This window comes from Humulus lupulus, chromosome 6, assembly GCF_963169125.1.
Source record: "Humulus lupulus chromosome 6, drHumLupu1.1, whole genome shotgun sequence".
In the NCBI taxonomy this organism is placed as follows: Eukaryota; Viridiplantae; Streptophyta; class Magnoliopsida; order Rosales; family Cannabaceae; genus Humulus; species Humulus lupulus.
In genome coordinates this window covers 79,334,940-79,349,462 of record NC_084798.1, presented here as the reverse complement: position 1 = coordinate 79,349,462, position 14,523 = coordinate 79,334,940, and the positions used below count along the sequence as shown (strand labels likewise).

At 34.6% G+C, this 14,523-nt stretch overlaps 1 protein-coding gene and 1 long non-coding RNA gene across 2 annotated transcripts; one reads left to right on the top strand and one right to left on the bottom strand.

Annotated features, from left to right (window-relative positions):
• Nucleotides 1-9,376: 9,376 nt before the first annotated feature.
• LOC133782309 (uncharacterized) lies at nucleotides 9,377-11,535 on the bottom strand. The gene is made up of 3 exons (XR_009870458.1): nucleotides 10,150-11,535; nucleotides 9,860-10,055; nucleotides 9,377-9,703 (listed from the first exon to the last, which is right to left on the bottom strand). It is a non-coding gene; the product is annotated as an uncharacterized LOC133782309 (long non-coding RNA).
• A 401-nt stretch (nucleotides 11,536-11,936) lies between these two features.
• On the top strand, nucleotides 11,937-14,207 carry LOC133782308 (mitochondrial import inner membrane translocase subunit TIM22-3-like). The gene is made up of 5 exons (XM_062221562.1): nucleotides 11,937-12,218; nucleotides 12,640-12,704; nucleotides 12,841-12,913; nucleotides 12,997-13,050; nucleotides 13,795-14,207. The coding sequence occupies exons 1-5, from the start codon at nucleotides 12,032-12,034 to the stop codon at nucleotides 14,043-14,045; spliced, it is 630 nt and encodes a 209-aa protein (XP_062077546.1). The 5' UTR covers nucleotides 11,937-12,031; the 3' UTR covers nucleotides 14,046-14,207.
• Nucleotides 14,208-14,523: the final 316 nt, after the last annotated feature.

Genomic DNA, 14,523 nt, shown 5'->3' with positions numbered 1-14,523 from the left:
TTGGGTGCTAGCTTGTGGGAGAAGATGACTGGAACAAATGATGATGTAGCAGAGGTAGCCTAAGTAGTGTTGGAACAATTGGGCGATGCCATGAAAGCTCAAAGATGAAAAAGAAGCAACGAAGAATAGAATGGGGAAGAAAAATATTCGAACAAGAGAGAGAGAGAATCAAGAAATGCTCTGATACCATGTAAAGGAAGATGAATATGGAAAAACTGATTCTCATTCAACTAATTGGATTGTACAAGTATAAACATCTCAATCTAGAGTAAAGATAAGTAACTGAATACAATTAGAGAATAACAACTATTATAACAATTACAGCTGGCTAACTAAACATTAGTTATGTACAATCACTAGTCTTAACAATGATTTACCTTTATCTTAGGCTTAATAGTGGATTATGATACATAAAGTTCTAAATATTTGATTTAGAAACCACTAATCATATTTTTTATTATTTGTTCTTCTTTACAGACACTTGAGCAATCAAGAGGAACTTGAAGATGGAGACAAAAAGTTGAAGAGAAAAAGAGGAAAAGTTTATAGTTCAAGAAAGTGTTAAAGAAAGTCCATTTATTTAAAATTCTTTAGTTTTATTAAAAGAAAACTTTATTGTTGTTTGAACAATGTTTAGTTAATTTTTTTTTAGTTATTTTGGAATTTTATTGCATGTCATGACTTAAGAATATTTTATTTATAATTTTATTATTCTTAATTTTTTGTTTAGACATGAAATTGAATATTCAGACTTTATCGCTTTCATTAAAATGAACTAATGCTCAATAATTCATAATTATTTAAAGTAGCAAAACCGCAAGGTAACAAAAGACAAAAAGTTTCAAACAAAGATGACACATATATTTGGCATCTTAGACTTAGTCATATAGGTCTAGATAGGATAAACCAGTTAACAAAAGATGGACCTTTGAGAGAACTAAGAGTTGGAACTCTTTTGGTTTGTGAATCTTGTCTAGAAGGAAAAATGACCAAGTGTCCTTTCTCAGCGAAAGGCAATAGAGCCAAAGAACCTTTGGAGCTTGTATACAGTGATGTCTGTGGTCCAATCAATGTACAAGCAAGAGGTGGGTATGAGTATTTTGTCACTTTTATTGACGATTACTCAAGATATGGTCATACTTACTTAATGCTTAGGAAATCTGAAACCTTTGGTAAGTTTCAAGAATTCAAAGCTAAGACTGAGAAGCAGTTAGGTAACACTCTAAAGACATTTCGATCTGATCAATGTGGAGAATATTTGGATTTAGAATTCAAAGATTTCTTGCTGGAGCATGGTATTCTATCCCAACTCACAGCACTAGGAATGCCACAGGAAAATGGTGTTTCTGAAAGAAGAAACGGGATTTTGTTGGACATGGTCAGGTCTATGTTAAGCTACTCTTCACTTCCTCTCTCATTCAGGGGATATGCACTTCATACGGCGACATACATTTTGAATGTAGTCCCATCTAAGACCATTAGAAAAACGCCACTGGAACTGTGGAATGGAAACAAACCTATTTTGCATCATTTTCGCATTTGGGGCTGTCCTTCTCATGTTCTTAGACCTAAATCAGGGAAACTTGAATCAAGGTTGGAAGTGTGCATTTTTGTTGGCTACACTCCGGAAACAAGAGGTGGTTATTTCTATAGTCCTAAGGATCAAAAGGTATTTGTTTCCACAAATGCGACATTCCTTGAACATGACTATATGATTAACTATAAACCTCGGAGCAAGGTAGTATTGGAGGAACTCACAGCTGATAAGATTCCATCATAATCATCTTCATCATTAAATGATAAATGAAAAACCGAGGTAACCATGATTCCTGAAAAAGAACCTAAATAAAAAGAAAAGGTTAGGAGAGTGAAAATGACTCATGATAAGGTTCATCCCCATGGAAGATTCAAGGACGTCCTCAGGACTGGGCTCCTCTATAGCCCTTAAATCTCTGGCGCTGGCTCTATAGGCGTGGTCGAACATGTGGCTTGTCATCTCGTACACAATACCCTAAAAGGCCTCGGGGATCTTGTCTAGGTCGTGTGGCTTGACCAGGATCTGGACAGTGGGAGCCTCTCCTAAGATCACTTAAGGATTTGAGAGAGGTATATGTCGAGGAGGAGGAGGAGGAGCTTGTTTAACAGTAACCGTTGTTACTGGAGCTGGGGGAAGCTCTTTTTGTGGCTGCTCCCGGGTGGTGCTGGCACCCTTGTCCTTAGCCGGAGATTTGGTGGTACCCCCGTCTTCGGAGCTGCTTTCTTTGTCACCCTAGGCATCTTCACCATGGGACTAGCTCCGGTCCCGCCGGCCTTAAAAGCACCCCTCAAACCCGGGGCTCCTGGCAGTTCCATCTCTTTACCTGAAAGAAAAAAAAAAGCGAGCAGAAGATTCAATTTACAGAATTAATTATTCAAAAGTATTAAAACACACAAGAAGAAGAGCAAGAACCCTACCCTCTGGGCTAGGGGAGGAATTTACTACGATCAACTCGAGGGTATTAATCGGGCTAGGCACAACCTCTAACTTCTGGATTAACGAAGGTAGGGAAGAATCTAAAGTTATGACTTCCTGGATCCTAGGGGGTTCAGGTCCTTCCTCGGGGCTGGACTCATCTACGTACTGCCTAAAACCAGGGGCATACATGCCCTGACACAAGGAAGGCCAGGACCAACAGTTTGTCCCATACTCTTAAAAAATGGTGGATATAAAATGAATAGTGTTGTCAATTACGATGGTACCTTTGGTGTAGCTATGATCATAGTGTACCAATAAATGGTCCACATACTGAAAGAGGGTTGTGTTTAGGTCTGGGTCAGTGGGGTGACGATTAACGAGCTGGTTAGGGTTGAATCGAATTAGCCTATAACTGGCAGCAACCCAATCTAACTCTTTGTAAGGGTATGGGTTACCTTAGCTGGAGGGGCCAGCTGTTGCCCCGGACACAACTCCCTCAGGATCGGGCCCCTGATTATCTTAAGGAGCTTGCCTTTTATGCACCAGGGGTGCCATGTTTTCTTCCTCCTCGGCGTCCTCATTGGCTGGCAAGGCCTCTTGAGAAGGGAGGAGCTCGGGTCCTTAGACTAACTGCTGGCCGTTGTTGATCAGATTGCAAGCCACCATGGTGGCGTCGTTCATAATTTGAAAATATTCTTTCTCCTTGGGAGAAACACTAGATAAGGTCTCGTACTGACCCCCAAGGATCACAGATCGCTCTGTCCTCACGAATATAGCTACACAAAGAATGAATTCAGTCAGAATCCTTAAACAAAAAAATTTATAGTGTACAAGTGATAAAAATTTCACGTGCTGAATTCACAAAGATAGAGGACTTATGAGGATGGTTGAAGTATCGATGGTCGCAGTTCTTGAACCCATTTGACACAAAGAACAAATATTTATAGTCATTTTGGTGGTTGGGGAGGTCGATGATAGAGGTGGAGTTTGGGAAGCGAGTGAGGTAGTAAAAACCATCACCTCGCCTCTTCTGGTCAAAATTGGCCTTAAGGTAGAAGAAGCACAAGATGTTTGTCAGAGTGGGGACCTCCCACTCATTCCTCTGAAACAAATATTTAACCCCGCCAAAAGCCTGTATGATTTTGGGGGGAGCTGGAAAGGAGCCAGTTTGACGTAGTTCAGAAAGTCTGCAAAATACTAATCCAATGGGAGGAAGGCACCGACCTTCAAGTGCTCATCACTCCAAGCCCCGTAGTCATCTTGGAGAGGGGCACAACTTCGCTCTCCCTTCAGCGCAAGTCGGGCAATAAGGCCATCGACTCCTATCTATATCCTATGACTCAGTAAGATTTTGTTAACTTTTCCCTGAGTTGTTATCCAGGAGACTATGTGCTCGGCCTCGAAGAACGCATCGGGGTTGACCACGATTTCTCTCTCCACCATAGGACCAAAAGGAGGGATAGGAGATTCAGAGGCGACCTGCTTGCCTTTATCTATGTTCTGAGCAGAGGAGCTCGCAACAGTCTTCTTTGCGGGTGCTATGATTCAGATCGCCTGATGACAAATCGACCTATTAGTAGGCAACCTAAGATGATTTCTAGCTACAGTTGTGGGGGTACGGAAGACCAAAGGTTTAACTGGTTTACTTTCGAGAATTAAAAAATTATACGAGCTAAGTTGTGTCCTAGCCTCAACACGTGGTCCTAGGCCACGCGCTTCGATTTCTTAAAGTTCTCTGATACTTTAGGATTCGCGTGTCAGATCTGCCAGACCTACTACTTTCCTTTTGAAAGCACTTTAATGCAAAACCACCTAAGGAACCGTAATCTTTAAGCTACCTAGGTTTAAACTTAAAACTCCTTCGGCTTCTACACCCCAAACAAGTATTCAAACTGATTTACCATTAGGATTTTCTTTGAAAAACCATAAAGTTTGCCCAGTTTTATGAATACCCTGTTTTTGAATAAGCCTAATATCGTTCATCTAGCTTAAACTGAATCATATCACCTATTTACAAACAGACGTATCCTAAACAATATTGGGTGAAGGATGTTTTTCACGGTAAAAAAGAAAACTCACTAAAAAATAAGGAGTCGAAAAATTAAAACCAGGTGAAGAAATATTTACAGTTGATATGATCGGTTTGGAGAAGTGTCGATATGTCAACAGGAAATTTCTTGAAGGCCTCTGAGAATACGAAGGGCGACAGAGGGTTTTTCAAGAAGTTAAAAAAGAAAAAGGGAAACTTTATTTTTTGAAAAGGAAATTTTTTTTAATGCAAAGGTGGTGAGGTTTCAAGTCTAATCACCCTATTTATATGTAAGCTACGGGAATTATTTCGGGCCATCCAATTGGGTTAGCTCGAGATCCAAAGGCCAAGATTAAATGAACTATACGACGACAAAAAGTTGGCAGGACGGTTGTCACAGTCCTCAAAACCCGAACGAATGCCAATTGCAGACAGCCACGTGTCCAGTACTTGAGTAGTGGGCAGTCACGATTTTACATGGCAGAAGCCTAAAAGCCCCTACTATGCATGTCAGAAAGTAACAACATCAAGCACGAGCAGGAGCTTGGAGGGCAAATGTTGTACTCTAAAATTAGCACGAGTTCGATTATTCAGCTCGGGTACAGCTGGCAGATGAATATATGGAATAATAGCCAAGTAGAATATCTGACTAACGTTGATGTGAACAGCTCGAGTTTGGGGGCTTGACAGCACGATACATAGGTTATTATAAGACCGCCTTTCATGATAACAATTGAGTTTGAGACTTATAGTGACCAAATCCAACTTTGGGCGCCTGAGTTTACTGCGAGCTAAGGTTCAGATAGACTTTGAACACGAGCTCGGGTGAGATATTCAGCTCGTGGGAACCTGGACAGAATGCATACTGAAGATCCCAAGAGATTCAAAGGCTCCTTATACGCTCATTAATGCCCAGGTTATAGCGCATATCTATCATTTATTATCCGAGATAGCAGGAGTATATTCTATTCTGTTATAAAATCATATCCCAATGTAAATGGGAATAATATGTATTAAATATATACCTTATTTATTTACGCGGTTACCCAAACCTGTCCATGAAATTCCCATATAAATACTAGGGATAATGGACAGGGAAGGGGATAACCATTTTTTGCATTACTGAAACTCTGCAGAAATTAAGAGAAAAAAGAAATAATATTAACTCGTGGACTAGGTGGATTTTAACCACTGAACCACGTAAAAAGTTGTGTGTGTTCAAGAGGGTATTTATTATTTCATTACGGTTTATAATTTAGTACTAATTTACTTATTTGATTTCTTAATATACTGTTGGCGAAAAACCACGTCAACAATTGTAATGCCTATTATGTTTGTTATCTCATAACAAATCAGTCTCTAACTTCAGCTACAATAATTGGCTTCCCTACAAGTTCTGGATTATTCAGATAAGTGTTTATTAGATAGATTTATACTTGCCAGTTGCCTGAGAAGAAAAGACTTCATTTACTTGTGAAATGCATGCATAGGGTTATATATCTAATAGATAGATAGATATTTTATCAAAAGAAAAAGAGTAAAAGTCGAATTTTATTAATAATATTGACTAGCTTGAACACAGATGGCATTGACCCAAATTATATCAAACAAATGATTGTGATAAAAATTTAACATAAATTTGCGATTGGTATTGACTCAAACCAGATAATTATTGGGTAAAAGTAGGTTATATGAAGATATCAATGTGGATCTTCTGGTTTGTTGGTGCAATGGTTGCTCATGGGCATAAGTGAACAAGAGCCTCACTTATAATTGGTAGACATTTGATGATATAGGAATGTAGAGACCAAGATGTGTGAACTTTAAAGAAAACTGCTGGCCACAATATGTAGGGCAAAGTCAACATTTTATGTGTTGTTATGATCTAGAAGCTGACTTGAAAAGTATGATTCATGAAGTAAAGAATATGTGATTTTGTAGTGCAGACTGATATTTTGAATTAGTGCACACTGACATTTTTTCTCTTGATGATGAAAAAAGCACGTACTATTTCATTGTATGTGCTCTAAATTGTAGGCGTGTTCGTGGTGCGGGTGGTGTGGTTTTTTTCTAATTTTTTGGACCGCACTGCATAAGGTTTGAACAATTTTCCAAACCGCAACCCGCACCGCATAGACCTCAAACCGCATAAACCGCACCGCAAAAATGCGGTGTGGTGCGGTGCAGTGTGGGCGGTTTATACTTATTGCCAAATAATTTAACAATTAAATATTATAATTAAGAAAGATTCATAATAAATCTCATAACCATAGAGTGTTTAACAAAATAATTAAATGTACAACAAGCTAATAAACTTTAAGCAAAACAATAAAAATATAACAAACTAATAACAAAGAAAAAATGTAATAAAAAAGTAAATATTACTTTAATTAATGAGGAATATATTTAGATTGAAGTAAAATATGTGTTATCATATTTTATATTATATTCGATTTCTAATTTCTAATATGAATAGACATGATTTCAAATTGAATATTTAATGTTTGGATTTGGTAGGAGATATGAAATAAATTGAAAAAAAAAAGAAGATGTAGCAAAAAGACATAGTATTTGTCCATTTGTCCTATATATATATTTTTCTAGATAATGTGTATATTATATTATACCATATAAATATTTATGCATTAACTTTAAATGTAGTAAAATTGAAAAAATAATATAAAAAAATTAATATATATAATGATGCGGTGCGGTGTGGTTTGAACCGCATTTATAAAATTTAAAACAGCACCGCACCGCGCGGTTTGGCAAAAATACAAACTGCAACCGCACCACGAAAGGTTCTAAACCGCAAATTGCGGTGCGGTGCGGTGTGGTGCGGTGTAGGCGGTTTGTGCAGTGTGTGCAGTTTTATGAACACCCCTAGTAAAATGTATCCATTATGCATGTTCAGATCTTATGTTATTATATCCGAAAACATCTACTCAATTTTCTTTGTGGTGTACCTTTCCCTCATATATGGAAAAACATATGTGTTTTTGTCAACATGATATTTGTTGAAGAGTTTTAAATTAATATGTTCATTTACTTTCATTTAAGTAAAATGACTTGTGTTCGTGATGAAATTGTTAATCATATATAAAGAGCTAATTGACGATAGTGAGATTGAGTAAAGACATTAGTTGATTGATTAATATTTTCTTTAAGTTTGGACAATTATCACTTCATATGTTTTTAATATATTACGTAGATTTTATTGATTTTGTGTTATCTCGTTGATAGATATTGAGTTTTGAAATTACTTGGATATTATTAATTTGATATTTTTTTGCTATAATTTTCTTATATTTATTTTTAAAATAATAAATAATGGTCACAAAAAATATTTTTATTTTTTATAATATATTTATTTTTTAGTTTAGAAAATAAAAAATAAAATATATTTACCGAATATGTTTTTTATTTTTTTAAACAACAAATACAAATAAAAGTTACCAAACACATTTTTATTTTTATTTTTTAAAAATAAAAAACAAAAAATAGTTACTAAACGCATTTTTATTTTATAAAAATTAAAAAACATAAAACAAAAATATTTTTTTATTTTTTGTGTTTAAAAAATTTTTTTTACCACACACAACCTAAGTGTTTTAAATATTTGTTGTCCTAGCTATTTGCATAAATTTATGCATACCTCTAATTGAAATTGTTTTAATAATATTCTAATTTTTATTTTATTTAAATATTAGCATAACAGATACCACACGTGCCTACACAAAAATTAAAATATATTTTTATTTTTTGACTTTTATAAAATTAAAATGTGTTTGTTAACTATTTTTGTTTTTTGTCTTAGAAAAAAATAAAAACGCGTTTGGTGATTTTTATTTTTTGTTTAAAAAAATAAAATTAAAAAAAAACATGTTTCGTAAACATCTTTTTATTTTTTATTTTATAAATTAAATAATAAAGGCCTTTTTTGTGATCATTATATATTATTTTTAAGAATAAATAAGATTTTTTCACCATGAACTATTAACAATACATATTGTGTAACGTCCCGTAAAATTTCTTAACATAATTTGCGAAAAAACATAATTGTTTTCTAAAAATAAGGTAACCGAAAATCCATATATAAAAAAAACTTTTCAAAACATGCAAGAGTTATAAAGTATGTGTATATTTAAAAAAGAATTACAGTGTCATAATTTTAAATCATTCAACGAGCCCAACCAATTTGTCTAAATATGTAAACTTTCATCTCAGATTGATTTCTCTTAATCAGCTCTAAGATGCATACATCTCTTGGCTGAAGAGAATTGTCTACCAATATTCTGATTTATAAGTCAATAACTTCACATACCAATATTTCTCACCAACCCAAAGTGTCACAGTTTGTATCTTTTCCTCTAAATAATGCATTCCAAAAGTAAATGGAATATGCTGCATAAAGAAGAATTAATATGTAAATCTCATTACAAGTACTCAAAAACAATTTTCTATACAAATTAGTATGGATTTATAACTAAACCATATATTTATAAGAGCAACAATTTAAACATACCAATTCACATCCATGAACGTGATTTGATCGCAACACCACTTGGAAGTAAGGATTTTTTTAGAAGAATTGGCTACCTGATTTAGAAGCTCAGCTAAGTCCTCAAGTTGAAGGCTTCTTATTAGTACATTAATTTATAAACAAAATGTAAGCTAACTTTTCTTAAGATTGTTTTACATTATTCTTGATTCATCGTCACATCTGAAGGTTCAACTTTAATTTTCTCATGTTCTATCTTTGCAATTTGGTTCGGTGAATCATGTTGGCTTTATCATAATTTAAAGAAGACTCAACTTTCACACAAAGGTTTCTCTTTCGCTTGGATGGTGTAATTGTTTCCTTATTTGCAACTAAAAACAACAATTGTAAGTTAATACTATAATCATAAATATTGCATTCAATTATAATAGTTAGGAGAATGTCTCACCTTGCTTGTTAAATGCATCACTAGCTCATTTAACAATTGAAACTCAAAATGAAATTTCATTGTCATTGTTAGTTCAAATGTGCAAATATCGTCATTCGCAAACTATTGTCCAATACAAATACTTTCCAGCCATGGCATAATTCAGCTATTGGTAAACCATTTGGCTGCCTCACCTTCAATTGGACAAACCATGATCTACCATCTGAAACCCAGTCTTACCTCACATTCTTTCTTATTAATGTACTTCTCCACAAACTTGTATGGCAAGAACTGTCCAATGAAAAGCAAAGAATTCAATACATTATGTGAAACAATAAAATACTTTACTCATCAAGGAAGACAGAAAAGATATGTTATGAAAATAGATACTAAGTTTTTGAGTAAACAGAAATTGATAATTTTTCATGAATAAACTGAAATACTTACAAAATTACAATGACTGGTTGCATTCATTGTCTTGAGGAAATGCCTTCCAACCAGGCTCAAATCTAGTTTTTGGAGATCCTTTATGCAATCTGAAATAATATTTAACAAACCAGGTCCTTCCATCTTGAACATTAAGGATCGCATCTTGATGCTTACTACTTAGGAGGTAATATTTTGCAAATACAAATGGTATAATCTTGACAGAAGATAAAGAATAAAGTTAATATGAGAAACATTTTCTATGTAATATATATTTCAGCTTAACTTGTAAGAAGCATATAATTACTTACCATATTATACTTAGATCCAACAAACGACGGTCGCATGGAAACCATGAAAAATGGGAATTAGATTTAAAACCTTTAGCCCTGTTGAGAGCTTCAGCCCTTTCTTTCGCATTCAACTTCTGATTACTTAAAAAATATTCAGGTTCCATCCACCTTGTTAGGGAGATTCTTTACATACTTTCCCACTCAGAATCAATGGATTTTCACTACTAAAGGGGGTGATTTGTTCATACAGGTATGCGGAGTCTCAGTTACGAGCAATGTGGATGACATAATATTCCATGTGTTTGATGCAAATTGTGACGAACGTTTAAGTGTAAATGATTTTCTTAGATTTCTACAGAGAAGGGAAGGTGACAGCTTTGAAGGAGGCTATAGGGGACTGATATCTTGTTGGTTGAACTGTGCCACTTGCTCATGAGCTAAGCTTCGTTTATTTAACGTAATTAGCTAACACATGGCTACCAGTTTTATGTCACAGCAACATTACTTTTATTTATATATATATAAATATACATAGTAATGGTATAATGATCATTACTTGAACTGATAAGTTTTGGGGAATAAAAAAACCACTACACAGCAGGAATCTAACTCAGCCTACTCTATACTATTGATAACTATTTTGTGCCTTGACTGGTTAAGCTGCAGGTGACTTTGTCAGCACAGTAACAAGATAGTGCATAGTTTCTGTAAACGTATATAGATAAGCTTGAAAAGGGTCTAACCAGAATGATTGCTATAGATAACATAAGAATTAAATTAAGTATCAACAAAAAAAACTTAAGCACAAATGTGAAGCTGCCCCTTTGCACGCTTGTGTACTGGAATCACTTTGAGTCCCAACATTTTACTATCTTCACTCCCCTGGAATCCCATCACTTAAATCTCTCCCAAACGACAATAATTTCAGCAAAACAAAAGGAGAGAAAAGAATAGATAAATAAGAGAACAAAGAAGGGTAATGATCAGTTTACTACTAGAATCCATAGCAAAATGAGCAATGATGGAAGTAGTTTTTCAGAGATGAAAACCAGACAGAACCACTACAGTAGTACACTCCCAAAAGACCAAAAGATGCAATCGATGAGCTGAGTCTGATCCGAATATGAGGTCCTGGAGTCGAGGAGCCTCTCAAAAGAGAGATTGATGGAAGAAGAATAAGAAGAAGAGGATGGGCATGCGTCTAAATTTTCGCTAAATTTTACAGAGAGGGGGTGAGAGAGAGTGAAATAGATCATAAAGACATTAGAGAATGAGACGATAATCTTACCTAAAGAAATTCGAGTGGAGAGTGGAAGCCATGGATGAGAGAAAAAGAAATCGTCATTGATGTAGTGCTGCTTGAAGAAGACAAGAGATAGTGAAGTGAAAAATGTGTTTGGAAAAAAATTGAAAAGCAACAAAATTCTGTTTTCAAAATTTACTTAATTTTATTTTTAAATTAAAAAAATAAAAAGCAAAAGTTACTTACCGAACGTGTTTCCATATTATATTTTCAGATTTTTAGTTAAAAATTGAAAAAACTACTTTTTAAATTGTTACCCAGATCATAGTTGGTTATACTAATGTTTTGATATTAATTGGTTAGGTAATGCAAGAGAAAAGAGATGATAATATGTTTTACATAGAAAACGCTGTCGTTTTTCGTATGTTTTTTTATGAGAAAAGGTATGGATATTTTATTTTTGTCAAAATGTAAGAAAGGACATTTAATGGACGAACGATGTCGTTTTGAATAATAAATGCAATAATCTAACAAATAGAAAAAAACGTAACGAAAAAAATCGGATCATCTCACTCGCTCTCACTGTTTGCGTATTTTAAGTTTAATTATATTTCTCTGCTAAAGGGAAAGAGAAGAAATATAGTTATAGGTATAGCCATGGCGGCAGCAACGTCGGATTTTCCAATACCTGATTCTGACTCTGAATTCGATTCTCAGTCTAACCCTAACCCTAACCCTTCTAATGCATTGGTTCCTAACTCCTCCAGCGGCGCCACCGTATGTCTTTTTAGATTCGCCGGTGACTCCGCCGCCGGTGCTTTCATGGGCTCCGTTTTCGGCTATGGTACCTCACTATTTATATAACTCTCTCTCTCTCTGCGCTTAAATTTATTTCTAGGTGATTTTATTGGATTAAATTTTGATTTTTTATTTGGGTAAAATTTAGGTAATTTTTATTGGGTTAAATTTGGATTTTCTTATTAGGGGTTGGGGTTGAGTTTTGTGATGATATCAATATTTGGTTATATTTTTCTTCAAAACCCATAAACTCTTTCCATGCATTTGGGTGGTGGATAAGGTTTATTGGAGGAAAATGGGACCTGTGATTTGTGTGGGTTTGGTTTAAATTTAGTGCTCAAGCTATCTAATGCTTTTGTTAATAGAGTCTCATAAATGTCAAACTGAAAATGATCATATTTGTTTTGGATGATGTGTGTTATATTATACTTGTATATCGTATAAATATAAATATGTATGTGTTTTAGGTGCGGGGCTTGTAAAGAAAAAAGGCTTTAAGGGATCGTTCTCAGAAGCAGCATCATCTGCCAAGGTATGTATATGGATCCCAATATCATTGCCATTAGTTATAATTGTATTTTGTTGAATGAGTGGATTTAGTAGAGGTTGCAATTATTATTGAATTTGAGGATCCTTTCAAATGTATAATTTTTTTTTTCTTTTTTCAGACATTTGCTGTTTTGTCTGGAGTTCATAGTTTGGTTGTCTGCATATTGAAGAAGATTCGAGGAAAAGATGATGGTATACTAAGTTTTAATGCCAGATTGCTTCTATAGCATAGTGTGTATGTTAATGTTATTTAATCCCACTTTCTTGCTATGCAGTTATCAATGCAGGAGTAGCTGGATGTTGCACTGGTCTTGCTCTTAGTTTTCCGGGTAATTATCACTATGTTTTGCAAAGAAATATCACCATTAGGGCTTGCTTGGGAACTTTAATGCTTTTTTGTTTTATCAAGTGAGGGAATGGAGAAGATGCCCTTAAAATATTGTTTGGGACTTTTGGAACTTTGCTAAGTAAACCCTAAGTAAAGGAGAGTATATTTTCATTATTTCTTTGTCTTCAAGTATTGAACACCTTAGAGCATATCAAAGTCGAAGGAGAGTACTAAATTGACAAATTTGGCACATGGTAAAAATTGTGCCTAATTTGGCTAAGCATTACAATACTTCTATTAGAGAATTAAAAAAAAAAAAAAAAGAGGAAAAGTTTATTTTCAATAAATAATAATGGATCCTTAATGATACTTTATTATTTTTTTTATACCAATTTACATCTTAAAATGTTATTGTGCATTGGAGCACCATGTCAAATGTTGTGCCAAATATGATATTTGTACAATTTTTGTACCAAATTTAACACTATATTGGAGATGTTCTTACTAGTCTTTCTGGCTCATCAATTCTCGTTTGCATCCATTGATACATATATCTATTTTCTATTTCCTTGAAATTGTGCATAATTGCCCTTTTCATGCTTGTGTTGTATGTGTCCACACATCTTTAGTCTCAAATTCACAGATATTCTCCATCAAATGATATGTGATTTGTGGCAAGTTGTTGAAGTTGGATGTAGGTATTTGAAATAAATTTATTGACTTTAGTATTCTATTTACTCTATAGGTGCACCACAATCTCTTCTGCAGAGTTGTCTTACCTTTGGAGCATTCTCATTTGTCATTGAAGGCCTTAATAAGCAGCAGCCAGCTCTGGCTCATCAATTTTCTGTAACTAAGCAACACAAGAATGTCCGTCCTTCAAGGACCCTTCTCCCTCTTCAGTTTCCTCTTCCGAATGAACTAGGAGAGGCGTTCTCCATGTTTTGTGAGTCATTGAAGAAACACAAGAATGGTCCTTTCTCCACAGCCGCCTAAGAAATTGTGTTTTTGTTTTCGTGGTTTTACATGATCTTTGTGTTTTAGTTATGAGGTGGTAAGAGGGGTTGGTTGGGTTCGTTAAGACAGACCATGATGTAGTTTGTAAATTTTGTAGTCGGAATTGCATTTGCCAGTAATAACATCATCTTTTTCTATCTAGCTATTATTCTTGATTGCCAATAGTTAATTATATTGGGAAATAGTTTATAACTTTATAAGTACCTGCCTTTGGTTGCACTATTGATATTTGTGAAATAGGGTTTTATCAGCCCTACCAATATATGATTCCCAGTTTGATTCAAACTCAGAGCTCCATTTTGCGACACAATAGGGAAAAACCCAATTCGGCATCCGTTTTTTATTATTTTTCTTTTCTATCCTATAGAAGTAATATTATAATGCCTTCAGTGTGAGCTTTTAGTCCTTTTTTGTGGACTTTTAATTCTCATTCCTCTAGCATTACAAGGAGAAGTTG